The sequence below is a fragment of the Carassius auratus genome, chromosome 8 (genome assembly GCF_003368295.1).
Source record: "Carassius auratus strain Wakin chromosome 8, ASM336829v1, whole genome shotgun sequence".
Taxonomy (NCBI): domain Eukaryota; kingdom Metazoa; phylum Chordata; class Actinopteri; order Cypriniformes; family Cyprinidae; genus Carassius; species Carassius auratus.
In genome coordinates, this window is record NC_039250.1 from 11,891,809 (window position 1) to 11,907,081 (window position 15,273).

Sequence of the window (15,273 nt, forward strand, 5' to 3'; positions counted from 1 at the left end):
CCAAACCGCAGCCAATAGCTGATCAAACGACCACGCACCGTCTCTTTCCACAGAGCCTCGCTCCGTCTCTCTCTCAGAAGTGTTGGGCCAGTGCAGAGCACATCTTGGTTCGGAACCAATGTTCAGTAACACTTCTAGTAGGAAGGATGGAAGCTTACGAAGATGCAGCATATGATACAAGAAAGAACTAAGCTTTTCTTCATAAGAGTATATGTGTCACGGTAGGAAATCCAGTGTTTCCTCCGTGTCATGTTTTGTTATTGTTTTTGTACTTACGTTGTCTCCATGTGTTCGTTTAGTTGATTGTCATCACCTGGGTGTTGATTGTCTCGCTCCAGCTGATCGTCATCATACCTCTGCTACTTATACTCACCTCCTTCTCTCTCTATTGTCAGATCCTCTCTTATGTCTCCACGTACAAACTGGATTACCGTCTTCCGTGTTTGTGTGCTGGTTGGATTCGTGTTGTCGTCCGCGTGTCAGTGTTCCGGTCTGTTCCTGGTTCTAACCATTGACCACCTTCACCTGCACCGCTGACTTCACCATCCCGCTCTTCGCACGCCACCGTAGACCTTCCTTGCCATTGCCAACACTCTGGACATTCCTTATCAATAAACAACATCTGATTGCCTGCAATTGCTTCCTCCTCTTTTGTCTGTCGTTACAGTAGGATCTGACCATCATGGAAGCAGCAGGCGATCGCTCCCCATCTCATCTCGAAGAATTTCTGCAACGAGCTGTGGGTCGTATGGATCGCCAAGACAAGGCGATAGATGAGATGGGTCGAGCCTTCCAAGCAATGGTGACGAAGGTGTCCGAGCTCGTTCTCCAGACGCAACAACAACAACAATCGTCACCCGCTGCGCCTCCCACGCCACCCACACCGCCGATCGTCTCCGGGGGGATTTCCCAGCCCGATCCACGCCTCCCCATCCCGGAGAAATATGCGGGTGAGCCAGAGTTCTGTCGATCTTTTTTGTCTCATTGTTCTCTGCACTTCGCCCTGCAGCCCCGCACGTTCTACACCGAGGAAATGAAGGTGGCATTCGTCTTATCTCTACTTACGGGAAGGGCTGCCCTCTGGGGGACGGCGGTGTGGGAGAACCAAGACAGCTGCTGTGCCTCGTTCCACGCACTTTCGGAAGAGATGAGACGGGTCTTCGACCGCTCCGCCGCCGGGAGGGAAGCGGCTTGGCTTCTCACGGACCTACGTCAGGGGGAAAGGTCCGTTTCTGACTATTCGATTGAGTTCCGCACCCTGGCGGCGGAGTGTAAGTGGAACGAGGAGGCGCAGTGGGATCACTTCCTGCATGGGTTGGCTGACCGCATCCAACAGGAGATCCGCGCCGTCGAGCTCCCCACTTCTCTCAACAGTCTGATTGACCTAACCATCAGAGTGGAGAATCGACTCGATCAAGCCACCAGACGGAGGGGGAGAGCAGTTCTCACGAACAGACCGGAGGCCCAGTATCAGCGCTCAGATGTTGCGGTCAGCCCACCGGGAGATCTTGAACCCATGCAGGTGGGGCGAGCTCGGCTCTCCCGGGAGGAGAGGATCAGGCGGAGATCCCTGGGACTATGTTTATACTGCGGCAGTCAAGAACATCACATCCAGCGTTGTCCGGTAAAAGACCAAGCCCGATAGTAAGACGGAGGCTACTATCGGGTGGGATCTCTGCCAGAAAGACCTCTTCTACATCGACACTCCTTCCGGTGAGTCTACGGTGGTCCACCCACGCACTCGAACATCACGCCTTGTTGGATTCTGGGGCAGAGGGTAATTTCATGGACTTCCAGTTCGCTAGTAAGCTCAACATTCCTCTCACCTCCCTCAAACACCCCATTGCACCCTTTGCTCTCAATGGACACAGACTACCAGTCATCACTCAGACCACCTTACCTGTTTCCCTCACCACCTCTGGCAATCATACAGAGGAGATATCATTCTACATTACGGACTCACCTTCATCCCCCATCGTTCTCGGTCACACCTGGCTTCAGAAACACAACCCCAGCATCAATTGGCGCCTTGGATCTGTGGTTAGCTGGAGCGAGGAATGTCATTTGTCTTGTCTTTTGTCTGCTGGTGTTAATGTTTCTGAGTCTGTGTTTCAGGGGGAAGCAGTGGATTTGGCTAGCGTGCCCGCGGAGTACCACGACCTGAAGGAGGTGTTCAGTAAGTCTCGTGCTGATTCTCTTCCTCCTCATCGTCCCTATGACTGTGCGATAGAGTTATTGCCAGGTACTTCTCCGCCTAAGGGCAAGTTATATTCTTTGTCTGTTCCAGAGACGGCGGCCATGGAGAAATATATATCCAGTTCTCTAGCAACGGGGTTTATCCGCCCTTCCTCTTCTCCAGCGGGGGCGGGGTTCTTTTTTGTGGGAAAGAAGGACGGATCCTTGCGACCTTGCATTGACTACCGAGGGCTGAACAACATAACGGTAAAGAATACCTATCCTTTGCCGCTTATGTCTTCAGCTTTTGAGAGGTTGCAGGGAGCGTCCGTTTTCACTAAATTGGACTTACGTAATGCTTATCATTTGGTCCGCATCAGGGAGGGGGATGAGTGGAAGACTGCCTTTAACACCCCTAGAGGCCATTTTGAGTACTGCGTTATGCCGTTCGGGCTAACCAACTCGCCGGCAGTCTTTCAAGCACTCGTTAATGACGTGTTGCGAGACATGGTCGATCTGTTCATATATGTTTACCTGGATGACATATTGATCTTTTCTTCGTCTCTCCAGGAACACGTGCAACACGTACGACGAGTGCTTCTGCGGTTGCTAGAGAATGGATTGTTTGTCAAGGCGGAGAAATGCGTTTTTCATGCACAGTCTGTTTCTTTTCTAGGACACATCATTTCGACTGAGGGTGTTCGCATGGATCCTGAGAAGGTTAAGGCTGTGGTAAATTGGCCATCCCCTGAGTCTCGCAAGGCCCTGCAGAGATTTCTGGGGTTCGCCAATTTTTACCGGCGTTTCATTCGCAATTTCAGCCAACTAGCCGCTCCTCTGACCGCCTTGACCTCCCCTAGTTTGACGTTCAGGTGGTCAGACGCAGCTGAGGCTGCGTTTGCCAAACTGAAGAGCTGCTTTGTTTCAGCTCCCATTCTCGTCACCCCTGATCGCTCACGTCAATTCATAGTGGAGGTCGACGCGTCAGAGGTGGGGGTAGGAGCAGTGTTATCCCAACGCGCATCCTCAGACGGAAAGGTGCATCCGTGCGCGTATTATTCTCACCGTTTATCTCCTGCAGAAGTTAATTATGACATTGGCAATCGAGAGTTGTTGGCAGTCAAACTTGCACTGGAAGAATGGCGTCACTGGCTTGAAGGGTCGGGTGTACCTTTCATTGTATGGACAGACCATAAGAATCTCGAATACATTAGAACCGCCAAAAGACTTAACTCCAGGCAGGCTCGGTGGGCATTGTTTTTCGGTCGTTTCGATTTTACACTTTCTTACCGGCCGGGTTCCAAAAACATCAAACCCGATGCTTTATCCCGTCTTTTTGAGCGTTCCGATCGTACTGCTACTCCCGAGCCCATTTTACCGGGGACCATCATTATCTCCGCGCTCAGATGGGAGGTCGAATCGAAGGTGTTGACCGCCTTAGAAGGGGTAACGCCCCCGGCTCGTTGCCCACCGAACCGATTGTTTGTGCCGGAGAGGTTACGGTCAGACGTTCTCCAGTGGGGTCATTGTTCCAGTGTTGCTTGTCACCCAGGGGTTAGTAGAACTAGATTTCTGGTCAAGCAACGATTTTGGTGGCCTGGTATGGCTCGTGACGTCCACGATTTCGTCTTGGCTTGTTCAGTTTGCGCTATTGGTAAGACTTCCAATCGACCTCCAGATGGGTTACTCTTACCGCTGTCTGTCCCTTCAAGACCCTGGTCCCACATTTCGCTAGATTTTATCACCGCCCTCCCGCCCTCTAAAGGCAATACGGTGATTTTAACCGTAGTGGACCGGTTCTCGAAGGCGACTCATTTTATTCCCTTGCCCAAATTACCTTCAGCCAAGGAAACAGCGGTAGCTGTCATTGACCACGTCTTCCGCATACATGGCCTCCCGACAGACGTGGTTTCTGACAGGGGTCCCCAATTTGTGTCCAAATTTTGGCGAGAGTTTTGTAAACTGTTAGGAGCGACTGTTAGTCTTTCTTCCGGGTTCCATCCCCAGAGCAATGGTCAAACCGAACGAGCCAATCAGGATGTCGAGAGGGTTTTGCGATGTTTGGTTTCCAATAATCCTTCGTCCTGGTGTCAGCAACTCTCAGTTGTGGAGTACGCACACAATTCTTTGCCAGTGTCATCTACGGGCATGTCTCCATTTAAGTGTAGTTTAGGGTACCAACCACCTAATTTTGTCAGTACGGAATCCGAGGTTTCGGTCCCCTCCGCACACGCATTAGTCCAGAGGTGTCACCGCACCTGGACCAGAGCTCGCAGAGCTCTGCTCCAGGCTAGGTCGCGCACCAAGGCTAAGGCCGATCGCCACCGGTCGAAGCCTCCCCGTTACGTCGTCGGTCAAAGAGTGTGGCTTTCTACCCAGAACATTCCTATGCGGTCCGTTTCTAACAAACTTGCTCCCAAATTTATTGGCCCGTTTTCTATTACCAAGATTATTAATCCGGTTACCGTGCGTCTTAGCCTTCCTCCGGCGTACAGGAGGATTCATCCCGTGTTCCACGTCTCCAAAATTAAATCGGTGATTTCTTCCCGTCTTAATCCGCCTGCTCCGGTTCCCCCCCCGCCTCGTCTCGTTAATGGGGAAACCACCTATTTGGTTAATCGTATTCTGGACTCTAGACGGAGGGGACGCGGTTTTCAGTACTTGGTGGATTGGGAAGGTTACGGTCCGGAGGAGAGGAGTTGGGTTCCTGCTCGGGACATATTGGATCACCACCTTATAGATGATTACAATCTACAGGTAAAGCAGGCTGGGAACGTCAGGTGACGTCCTAGGGGAGAGGGTACTGTCACGGTAGGAAATCCAGTGTTTCCTCCGTGTCATGTTTTGTTATTGTTTTTGTACTTACGTTGTCTCCATGTGTTCGTTTAGTTGATTGTCATCACCTGGGTGTTGATTGTCTCGCTCCAGCTGATCGTCATCATACCTCTGCTACTTATACTCACCTCGCTCTCTCTCTATTGTCAGATCCTCTCTTATGTCTCCACGTACAAACTGGATTACCGTCTTCCGTGTTTGTGTGCTGGTTGGATTCGTGTTGTCGTCCGCGTGTCAGTGTTCCGGTCTGTTCCTGGTTCTAACCATTGACCACCTTCACCTGCACCGCTGACTTCACCATCCCGCTCTTCGCACGCCACCGTAGACCTTCCTTGCCATTGCCAACACTCTGGACATTCCTTATCAATAAACAACATCTGATTGCCTGCAATTGCTTCCTCCTCTTTTGTCTGTCGTTACAATATGAGGTTCTTCTGCACAATCTGACTTTGCTGGAGCCTGGAATTGAACTACTGGTTTCGTCTGGTCAGAGGAGAACTGACCCCCCAACTGAGCCTGGTTTCTCCCAAGGTTTTTTTCTCCATTCTGTCACCGATGGAGTTTCGGTTCCTTGCCGCTGTCGCCTCTGGCTTGCTAAGTTGGGGTCACTTCATCTACAGCGATATCGTTGACTTGATTGCAAATAAATGCACAGACACTATTTAAACTGAACAGAGATGACATCACTGAATTCAATGATGAACTGCCTTTAACTATCATTTTGCATTATTGAGACACTGTTTTCCAAATGAATGTTGTTCAGTGCTTTGACGCAATGTATTTTGTTTAAAGCGCTATATAAATAAAGGTGACTTGGCTTGACTGGTACTGTGTGAAACTAGAACAAAAAAAGGATGCTAAGGTGATCTGGGTGTTTGCTAAGGTGTTGTAAGATGTTTACACTGGCAATACTTGCTGGCAAACACTTCTTATTGTTACAAAAGTGCTACAACGTGCTACTGTTTACAATACAACACCGGAGCACATGCCACTGAGGGGAGGGGAGTGATGTTTCTGGGCCAGCTAACCAACCTGAGCCCACTGCTTATTTCTGAGAGAGGGGCTTTATAAAACCATAATATAATTGTACCATTATAATGCTTATAATGAAGCATTAACATGTTAGACTGCACCCTATAAACACAATCAAGCCTAGAAAATAAGTCATCAACCACCCCTTTAAGAACAATCACTACATTAGCATCATACTAGAGGTGGACGATATACCTGGAGACACGATTAACGGGTAGCAATGTGTCAAGAAACTTTCGACTGTTATCTCTATCATGGTTACACACGTGACGTTCCTGTGTAATCAGCAATAAAAGAGAAGATTGAAAGACGCTGTCAGGCGCTGAATGAAGGGTGCTGTCAGAGAAGTGCACACGCGTGAAGATGGTGCTCGTGGAGGGCAGGAGTATTGGAGTTATTTTGCCACGTTATAGGCCTTGAAAGGTTAAATTCACACACTTGTATGTCAAAATGCCCGTCTTTGCAATTATAATATAATTTAGGGCTTAATTGAAAGTAAATAGCTGAGAAAGAAAACGTGTCACAGTATATTGGATCCAAGCAGCTCTTAAAGTGACAGCAGTCTAATATTCCTGCTGTGTGTCATTCATGTTGATCGAGCAACAAAACAGAGAAAATCTCTCAATGCTCGTGACTAAATCACTTTTATAACTTTAATAAGAGATATATATATGTAATTTACATGAAGAATATGCATAGTTTTTATACATTTTATTATTTTATATAATGAAGCATTTCTTTTTTATTTTTTCTATTGTAGTTTTTTTGTCCAATTGTTTGTAATTAGCTTCTTATTTATTTTTCTTGTCTTTAATAAGTTATAATATTAATATTATAAAGTAATCACATCTACCACCTTGCTTGAGCTCTTTCAACTGGATTCTGATTGGCTATCAGTGTTTTTATTTTTTCATCACCAGAAAAAAAAAAAAAACATTCCAAAAGTGATTCCAATAATATTGTCCCTCTGAGTCGTTACTGTTATAGCCGTGGTTTGGACTTTCTATGACTTATATTAGCAATATTAAAGCTGCAGATGGAACATGGTATGTTTGAGTGTATGCCTGAGTTACAACAACGTCCACCTGACAATGACAAAAAAAAAAACTGGCACAAAATGGCACAAAACTTGCCAAGAAAACAAAAAATAACAGACTTCCAGTTGGGTTTCGGACTTTATACCGGGGGGACTTTTTTGTAGGTATTGGTGTGTTACATTTGTCTACCAAAATCATGCATTTCGAGGGGAATTTTGTTGAAATATTATAGGTTGCACCATTGAAACTTCTGAAACTCATATGAGATGTAAATTTCGCCACTTCTGGCACGAGTTTTCAAGCATGTTTCGGCCCTCAAAATTTGGTGAATTTTGGAGAAGAGGAAGAAGAAGAAGAATAAACCGAGCAATTCCAACATGGTCCTCCCATCACTGGTGCACGGGCCCCAATTAAAACTTTATAGGTACAGTTGTTGCCTTTGGTGCAAATGAGCATTAACTCCAAGGTATAACATCATTCAAAGAGTAGTTTATTCCATTAATAGTTAACTAAATGCATACTAATACGCCCAAAATAAGCATCCATAAACTTACAGTATTACAGGCTGACTTGGAAAAGAGAAAAGAACTGGGACACAATGTTTCCCATCTGAGATATCTGGTCAAGCCCACAACTCTGACATTGTTTATTAAAAATATACAAAGATTCATCTCTCAGCCACAACATCTGATCCAATGTCAACGTGGGACACGCATCTGTTCTCAACCGCCACATCCTGACCACAAGGGGGCCAAATGGTCACACTAAAGCAGTGCTAATGGAGAGAGGTTTAGAAATGAAGGAATTCGTTTGCATTTAATGGTAGGGTTCAGAAATGCATGTGTAGAGTTACACTGCACGGAGCGCAGGAGGTGCGTTGGCAAAATCCTGTTACTATGGAAACGCTCCTGCTAGGTAGAGCGTGCTTTAACACAGAAGTAGCACAAACCCACGTGTTCGGCCAAGTGCACTTATCTATATGAGTATGTGTGCTTAAATAGCGATTAACAGACTGTACACAAAAGCTTATTAGACAACAAAGTGGTATGCTAATGAGGATGTGTGTCCATTTTTATTTTAGTGCACAAAAATGTGTCCGTGACCTGCAATTTGCATAAGAGACTGATCTTTGTAATTGCAAGTAAACAGACTGTTGGCAAGCCGGCTGATCATCTGATACAGTAATTATATAATCATATAAACGCATAGCCAAATATTAAGTAAATTGGCCTTCAAATATTTATTCATCAAGGTATCCAAAGTTTCTTTCTAACCATAGTTATTGTTTCCATGATAAAACTGAGGAAACAACTTTAACAAAACAGCTGGATGACTCAGAAAGAAGTGTTTGGTCCCAAACTATTGTGATGTTTATAGTAGTAACAATAACTGTAGCGACTAGCTTTTTACTGGTGTTTGTTCGACACACATGGCTAGGGCGTTGTAAGCTAGTTTCCAGAGCATTGCTATTTCATTGCTAAGATCCCTAATGTTCTTTAGCACATTATTATGTGGGTGCTAAGACAATTCTAGTCTCTAGATAGGACTTGGACCTTCAGTATGAGCAATAGTTATGCATAAAAAGTTTAGTAGGACAGCAGGACAAAAATGGCTATACAATAATATTAATAATACTTTAAAAACAATATTTTATCATTTAAATAAAATGTTTAATATGATTATTATTATTATTAATGTACTTTTTTACATTATTTTAAATAAATATTGTATAACATATAGTATTTAAATAATATAAAACGGTGTTTTAATAATAATAATTTATTATATCAATAATATATTATTTTAAAATGTTTCTTTTATATTATTATTATTATTAATAATAATAATAATAATCATCATCATCATCATCATCATATTTTTGTGAAAAACTGCTGTGAGACCTGAAAGCTTCTCCTTTTTTTGACAGCAGATTTAAAAGCGATTCTCGTTATAAAATCCGGGAGATGGTTCACTCCGAACCATGAAGCGGCGAGTTATTAATTTTCACCAATTGTAATTCACATTTTCTGCTTTGTGATTGTTTATTTTGGATTGTAAAGGTGTCCCGCGCACACAGTCACTAGACGGCGCTGCTTATATTGTGCTATTGGAAGCTATGGGATCCATGAAAGAAATGCATATTAAATGTATTTGAAAAAGTTGCACAGTTCACATGGTTAATGCTTCGGATTGGTCAATGTTTGTAACGTACTTATGTTGTTTGCCGTGAGTCTTCATTTCCCTGTGCACAGGACAGAACACATTCACCTGTACATTATGAAAAATGCCGCACACAGTCATATGCATAGTCCACACATGAGAGATGCAAACGTGAAATATATTTGCTCTCTATTTGCACTTTATCCTGCACTCTAAAAGCCACATGATGACTCAAATGACAACAAACAGCAAACAAAATCATTCATAACCTCTCAAAACAACAGAAGCTCTTCCTGTAGCCTTAAATGACAACTCTAATTTCACAACTGCAGATGGAGAGAGAGAGAGAGAGAGAGAGAGAGAGAGAGAGAGTGACTCTTCATAGTCAGTGAGCAGCAGACAGCACAAAGAGACGGCAACCCACTGACAGCAAGTTAATGAACTCCAAACACGTTAATGGACCCTCAGCAATTACAGCAAATGAGGAATTACAGAGGTTTAAAAGCGGCTGGATGCTGCACATGGAGCGACGGGCTTTACAACGAGACGGTGTTGGAGCCTAGTGGTTAACAACTCACCACAGAGGTTAAAGTTTATTCACCCTCATGTCACTTTTAACCTGTATGGGGCTCCGCATCTAAACATGTCTCCATGATTTGATTCAGTTAGATACGAACAAACTGGCATCGCCATTTCTGATTCTAAACAGCTGATAGGAAATGCGCACAACATGATTGCTGAAATATTGTCAAGCAGAATGATTCATCTCCAATATCAGACAAGGATTTATCAGTAACATTTTATATCAGTAACAATATTTCAGAGAAACTCGTGCCTCAGTAAAAAATGGTCTAGCGATATCCAAGGTTCATGCTGTTCTTTTCCATTCTATGAAAGTATTTGAGGTCTATGGAAGCCATTTCTGCCACTGAAAATAAAATAAAAAGAAGGTAACTGCAGGTTTTTATCTAACAAATCGGATTTTCTTTTTCTCAGAATTGTGTAATACAAACTCTCAATTCAGATTTTTTGTAATATAATGTAATATAAAAATAATTATGAGTTATAAAGCAATAATTGCAAGAAAACCTTACAATTATGACTTTTCTCTTGCAAATGTGAGTTATATCACAATACAAAAAAAAGAGTCAGAATTGCGAGACTGACATGTTTTTAGAATTGTGAGTTTATATCTCGGAATTATGAGAAAAAAGTCCAAATTGCAAGATATGAACTCGCAATTTTGTGTTATAAAGTCAAAATTCCAAGATATAGACAAGTTTGCATCATGCAATTCTGACAAAAAAAAGAGAACAAAAATCAAAATAGAGAGATAAAAAGTTTCAATTACCTTTTTTGTGGCAGAAACAGGCTTCCATAAAGGATGAATGTTAGGCTCCAAAAAAGTGCCACAGAAATATTCCATACAAGTGAATTAAACTACAAGGTGACAGAAAATTCTATAAATAATCAATGGTGTTTTTGAGCAAGATGTGACATACCATATTTTTTTATATCAATTTCATGCCATATTTACAACAACCTGAAAACTGTATGGCAAACACTTAAAAAAATGCATAAATGAATACTTTTATTCAGCAAAGATGCAATAAATAGATTTAAAAAATGACAGTAAAGGCCATTTTTCACAAGATTTCTAGCAGCACAAATGTTTTAACAAATGATATTAATAAAAAACAGAGAAAACTGAAATTTTTTCTTTTTTATATATTTTACAAACTTTCTGTATTTTTGATCAAATAAATGCAGCTTTGGAGGCATAAGAGATTTCATCAAAAATAATTAAAAAACCCCAACTTTTGAATGGAAGTGAATGGTAATGAGATTTCCAGCAAATAATTACTCGTGCACATTTTCAATATAGTGCATAGAGAGTTCAATAGAGTTGTACAGACCACTATTAAAGTGCTTTTTGTCATTTTTTGGAGCTCGATTCCCTTTCATTATATAGCTCATTTGCATAAATTCTTTTTTTTTTTTTTTTTTTTTTTTTTTAAAGACATGGGTTTAGAACGACGCAAGGGTGAGTAAATGATGACAGGAGAATATGCCAGAAATAAGTGTAAAGCAAGTCACTTAGGATAAAATTGCCAGTCAGATGACGAGTAATCAGTAAAGAAAAAAGAAAAAGAGCTTAAACAGCCCCAAATGGAATATCTCAGGGAAAACCTCTGAAATTACACAAGTGCGTTATGATTGTGCAGTGACTGAATTCAGTCAGGTTTGTTAGTGCACATTTGTGATGAGCACCCCCCACCCACTCATCCTCTCTCAAACCAATGCATGAACCCACGCTTCCCACCGACAGGCGCATTTCCTGTTTCATCGCTTGCTTCAGAGCAAGACGACTTCTGAGGTAAACAACAAAGACGGAGACCTGTTGAATAAGCAAACCGCCTCAAACACTCTGGGGAAATTGGATGAGTTCAATTTGAGTGATTCTTTACTAACGCTGTGAGCAGGTCAGAGAGAAACCGTCCTCGTCTTATTCTGAGTCAGTGCTGCAGTGAGTGAACTCACAGTGAGAATCAAGAGAGCTGTCCACATGATCTTCAACGGGAAACTTTTAATGCATTTTGCCTGTTCGTTTACATGACAAGGGCATTTTGGGGACTGAAACGCATATTTTTTAAAACGGCTTTAAAAGTGCACGTTTTTGAAAACGCCACCGTTATCGTTTCTGTGTAAAAACCCAATACGGGAATCTTTGAAAACGTTGATGTCATGCGCATGCGTAATATTAAATTAAATTAAATTAAATTAAATTAAATTAAATTAAATTAAATTAAATTAAATTAAATTAAATTAAATTAAATTAAATTAAATTAAATTAAATACAATTTTAAATTTAATTTAATTTAATTAATTAACTTTTATCCAAAGCGACTTACAGTGCATTCAGGCTATCAATCATAAGACTTTGATAAATCTTCTTCAGCTTCTTATTACGCATCATATTCAACATATAATCGTCACTTCTATACAGGTACTGTTTACAAACAAGGCGACAGCGCCAACTACTGACTACTTTTAAATTGGGATAAATAGCCCAGATATTATCTTACAATACCAGCCTAATCATATTGATGCAGATGAAAAATAGCAGCATTATACAGCACACCCCGGCTGCAGTGGGGTTTTACACACTAATGGTGGACAAACACGGTCGACCTGTCGGTTATCAGACAGAAAACACTCTAGTAATGGTGCATTAGAGCAAAGTGAGCAGCGGAGGAGATGAACAGATAGCGTGAGTGACAGAGATGTGAAATGAAAGAGATTGAATCGGGGGAAGAGTAGGAGGGGGGCTGGTTGAGTGGGTGAGAGATGCAGAGAGTAAATGAGAGAGATATGAGACACACAGCAGGGGCCTCTTATATGTTTTGCCCAGGTTTGTTACAGCACACTAATGAATGGCTAATGAAACGCAGGAGCGTATGAGAGCTGAACATCAGTGAGAGAGTTAGTATTTGATATTTAGTGAGTATGCAGTAACTATTCCTCACCCCAAATACAACCTCTGTTTCTCTCTCTCTGTGCTGCTCAACAAAGTTTTATCATTTGTACAGTGAGAGGGATGGAGGAATACTAGCAAAAGGTGCATAATTAATGCATCTCATAAATAGCAAAGACAGAGTGTGTGTGTGTGTGTGTGTGTGGGAGGGATGGGAGAGAGAAACCTAAAAGAGAGAGAAAGGGGCAGCACCAAAGCCAAATGTGAAAACATCCCGAGTCTGCTGGGTTTCCAATGGAGTGAATATTGGATTTGCATTCCAGAGGTGTTATTTCCTGCTGTGAGACAGAGAGAGTCTGTGCGTCCTACCTGTCTTTGTGCCGACGTTGCCATCTGAATCTGGCAGAACTTAACAGCTTGATCCAACGCTACATCCTCATCCACCTACAGAGAGACAGAAAGTATGAGAAATGACGCCAGTGGAGTTATTTGTCATAAACATCAGACACAACAACGCAAAAACAGCCACTAGAATTGACTTACTTTTTTCACATATTAGGCACTTTAATGCGGTCTCATGTCATGTTTACAATAATTTACAGTTTATAACCAGAAAAAACATGTCGCACAATAATTTGGAAACTGAATCTTATAATAGGCCTGATTTCTCCTACTTGCTGTGTTATATAAAACCAGCCTCAACAGTTCAAAAGCAGTCAATTTCTGTCATTTGATTATAGTCCGTGTTGTTAACTTGTTGCAAAAGGATAAATTTGTGAATTAATGTACCCATTTAATAGTCTACTGCCATATAAACACTAAAAGTACACATGGATCCAGTTTTTTGGCATGGGAATAAATAATTTCTGTCTGATGATGCAGTTCAGAGTAGAATCATCTTGTCATCTCATAATTATGGTAATTCAAACTCTAAATGAACAAGAATACAGAATTTTAGAGCAAAAATATAATTAAAAGAGCTTGATGTAGACATACTTGTCCTTAATCACAAATCTAGACACGTGAGCACTTTAACACGTGACTGCCCATGTTTATATATAAACTTCCATTCAGTAACTTGACATGCAAAGAGGTCGGTAAATCATTCAGCGAGGTCACTGACACATAAAAGGTGAGGTTCACATACAACTAAATCACCACCAATTTAGTGCAAGTAACATTCAATTATAAGTCGTCAAAAAGAGACAGTTATTTTTCAGGACTCTTTGATGAATAGAAGTTCAAAAGAGCAGTGTTACTCAACTGTATTTGAAGAGAACAAACCTCATTGGTACTCAAATGACAAACAAGCACTTTTGAGCTTCCGTTTACCGTACTGGATGTGTTTCAATCATGGGTTTATAAAAAAAAAATGAACATAAAAATGAGTAAATGATGACAGAATTAAAATTTTGGACTAACCTAAAAGTTTCTGTCTATTTGTTACACAAATCTATTATATCAGATATATGATATATAATCTATAAATCCTTTTGATTTATTCCCCATTTCTGTTTTAATTATTATTATTATTTTTAATTATTCCACTATTTTTCATTTAAATTTGTTTAAAGTTAAAAATGAAACTATGTTTTAATGGTTAAATTAGAAAATATTAATGCAAATAAATGCAAGTTATGGCCCAATAAAAATATATATATTTTTTTTCAAATTCAGTTTTATTTTTATACTTTTTTGCCGATATCCGGTATGCCGATAATCTTCAACTCATTTTGGCTGATGGCCGATACAGATATATAATTATTTTCATTTTGTTTCGTTTTTAACAATAACTTATTTGTTAGAATTAAATAATAATAAAGTTATTTTATAATTACAGCACTTAATAACTATAAAAAAACTATATATTAATCATCACATTTTTTTAGAGAGCAGTTGTAACCTTAACATTTTATTTTAAGATTTAACATTTGTAAATGGTCTAAAGCAAAAGAGTTAAAAAGTTCAGAAAATCTTTTAGCGCTCATAATTTGTAAAAAAAAAAAAAAAATTATATATATATATATATATATATATATATATATATAAAATAACAGTACACATTAATGAATAAATCAGTATATATGAAATTATATAATTTAAGTCTCATTTTGTTATTTAAAAAAAAAAAAATTATGTAAGCTATAACTTGAACTTTAAGGCCCCGGTCTTCAAACAAAATCGAAGAAAGAACTGATATGACGTAATTTTGGACAAAATCAGGCCAAAACTAAGTTCGTTTTGAGTTCGTTTTGCAGTTTGAAACCGCTCACCAAAGCAAACCTTCTGGTAGCTTTCATTGGTCTGTGGCGGTTACGCAGTGTGTTCTGAAACTCTTTTTCCCCAGTTCGTTCCTCATTCTGCAGAGGTCCTACATCTCCTGAATACAGTGGATTGTTGAATAGCTGAGCTGCACAAATATATCCACACCAGTACTAACAGACTCCAAAAAATTTTTCCACATCATGCTAAAGTTTTCAGATTATGAGCCACTCACACTTCCCATAAAGAACTGATTATGGAATTGTTCTTTTGTGATGCAAACATGATACTTGACTC

General features: G+C 40.8%; 1 protein-coding gene across 3 annotated transcripts in view; it reads right to left on the bottom strand.

Moving 5' to 3' along the window:
* The window catches only part of LOC113107286 (calcineurin-binding protein cabin-1-like), a 56,094-nt gene that overhangs the window by 5,986 nt on the left and 34,835 nt on the right, over nt 1–15,273 (bottom strand). For all 3 annotated transcript variants that reach the window (XM_026269687.1, XM_026269688.1, XM_026269689.1), the window contains one exon: nt 13,084–13,158. In XM_026269687.1, coding sequence (XP_026125472.1) covers nt 13,084–13,158 — 75 coding nt within the window. The remainder of the gene's footprint in view (nt 1–13,083; nt 13,159–15,273) is intronic.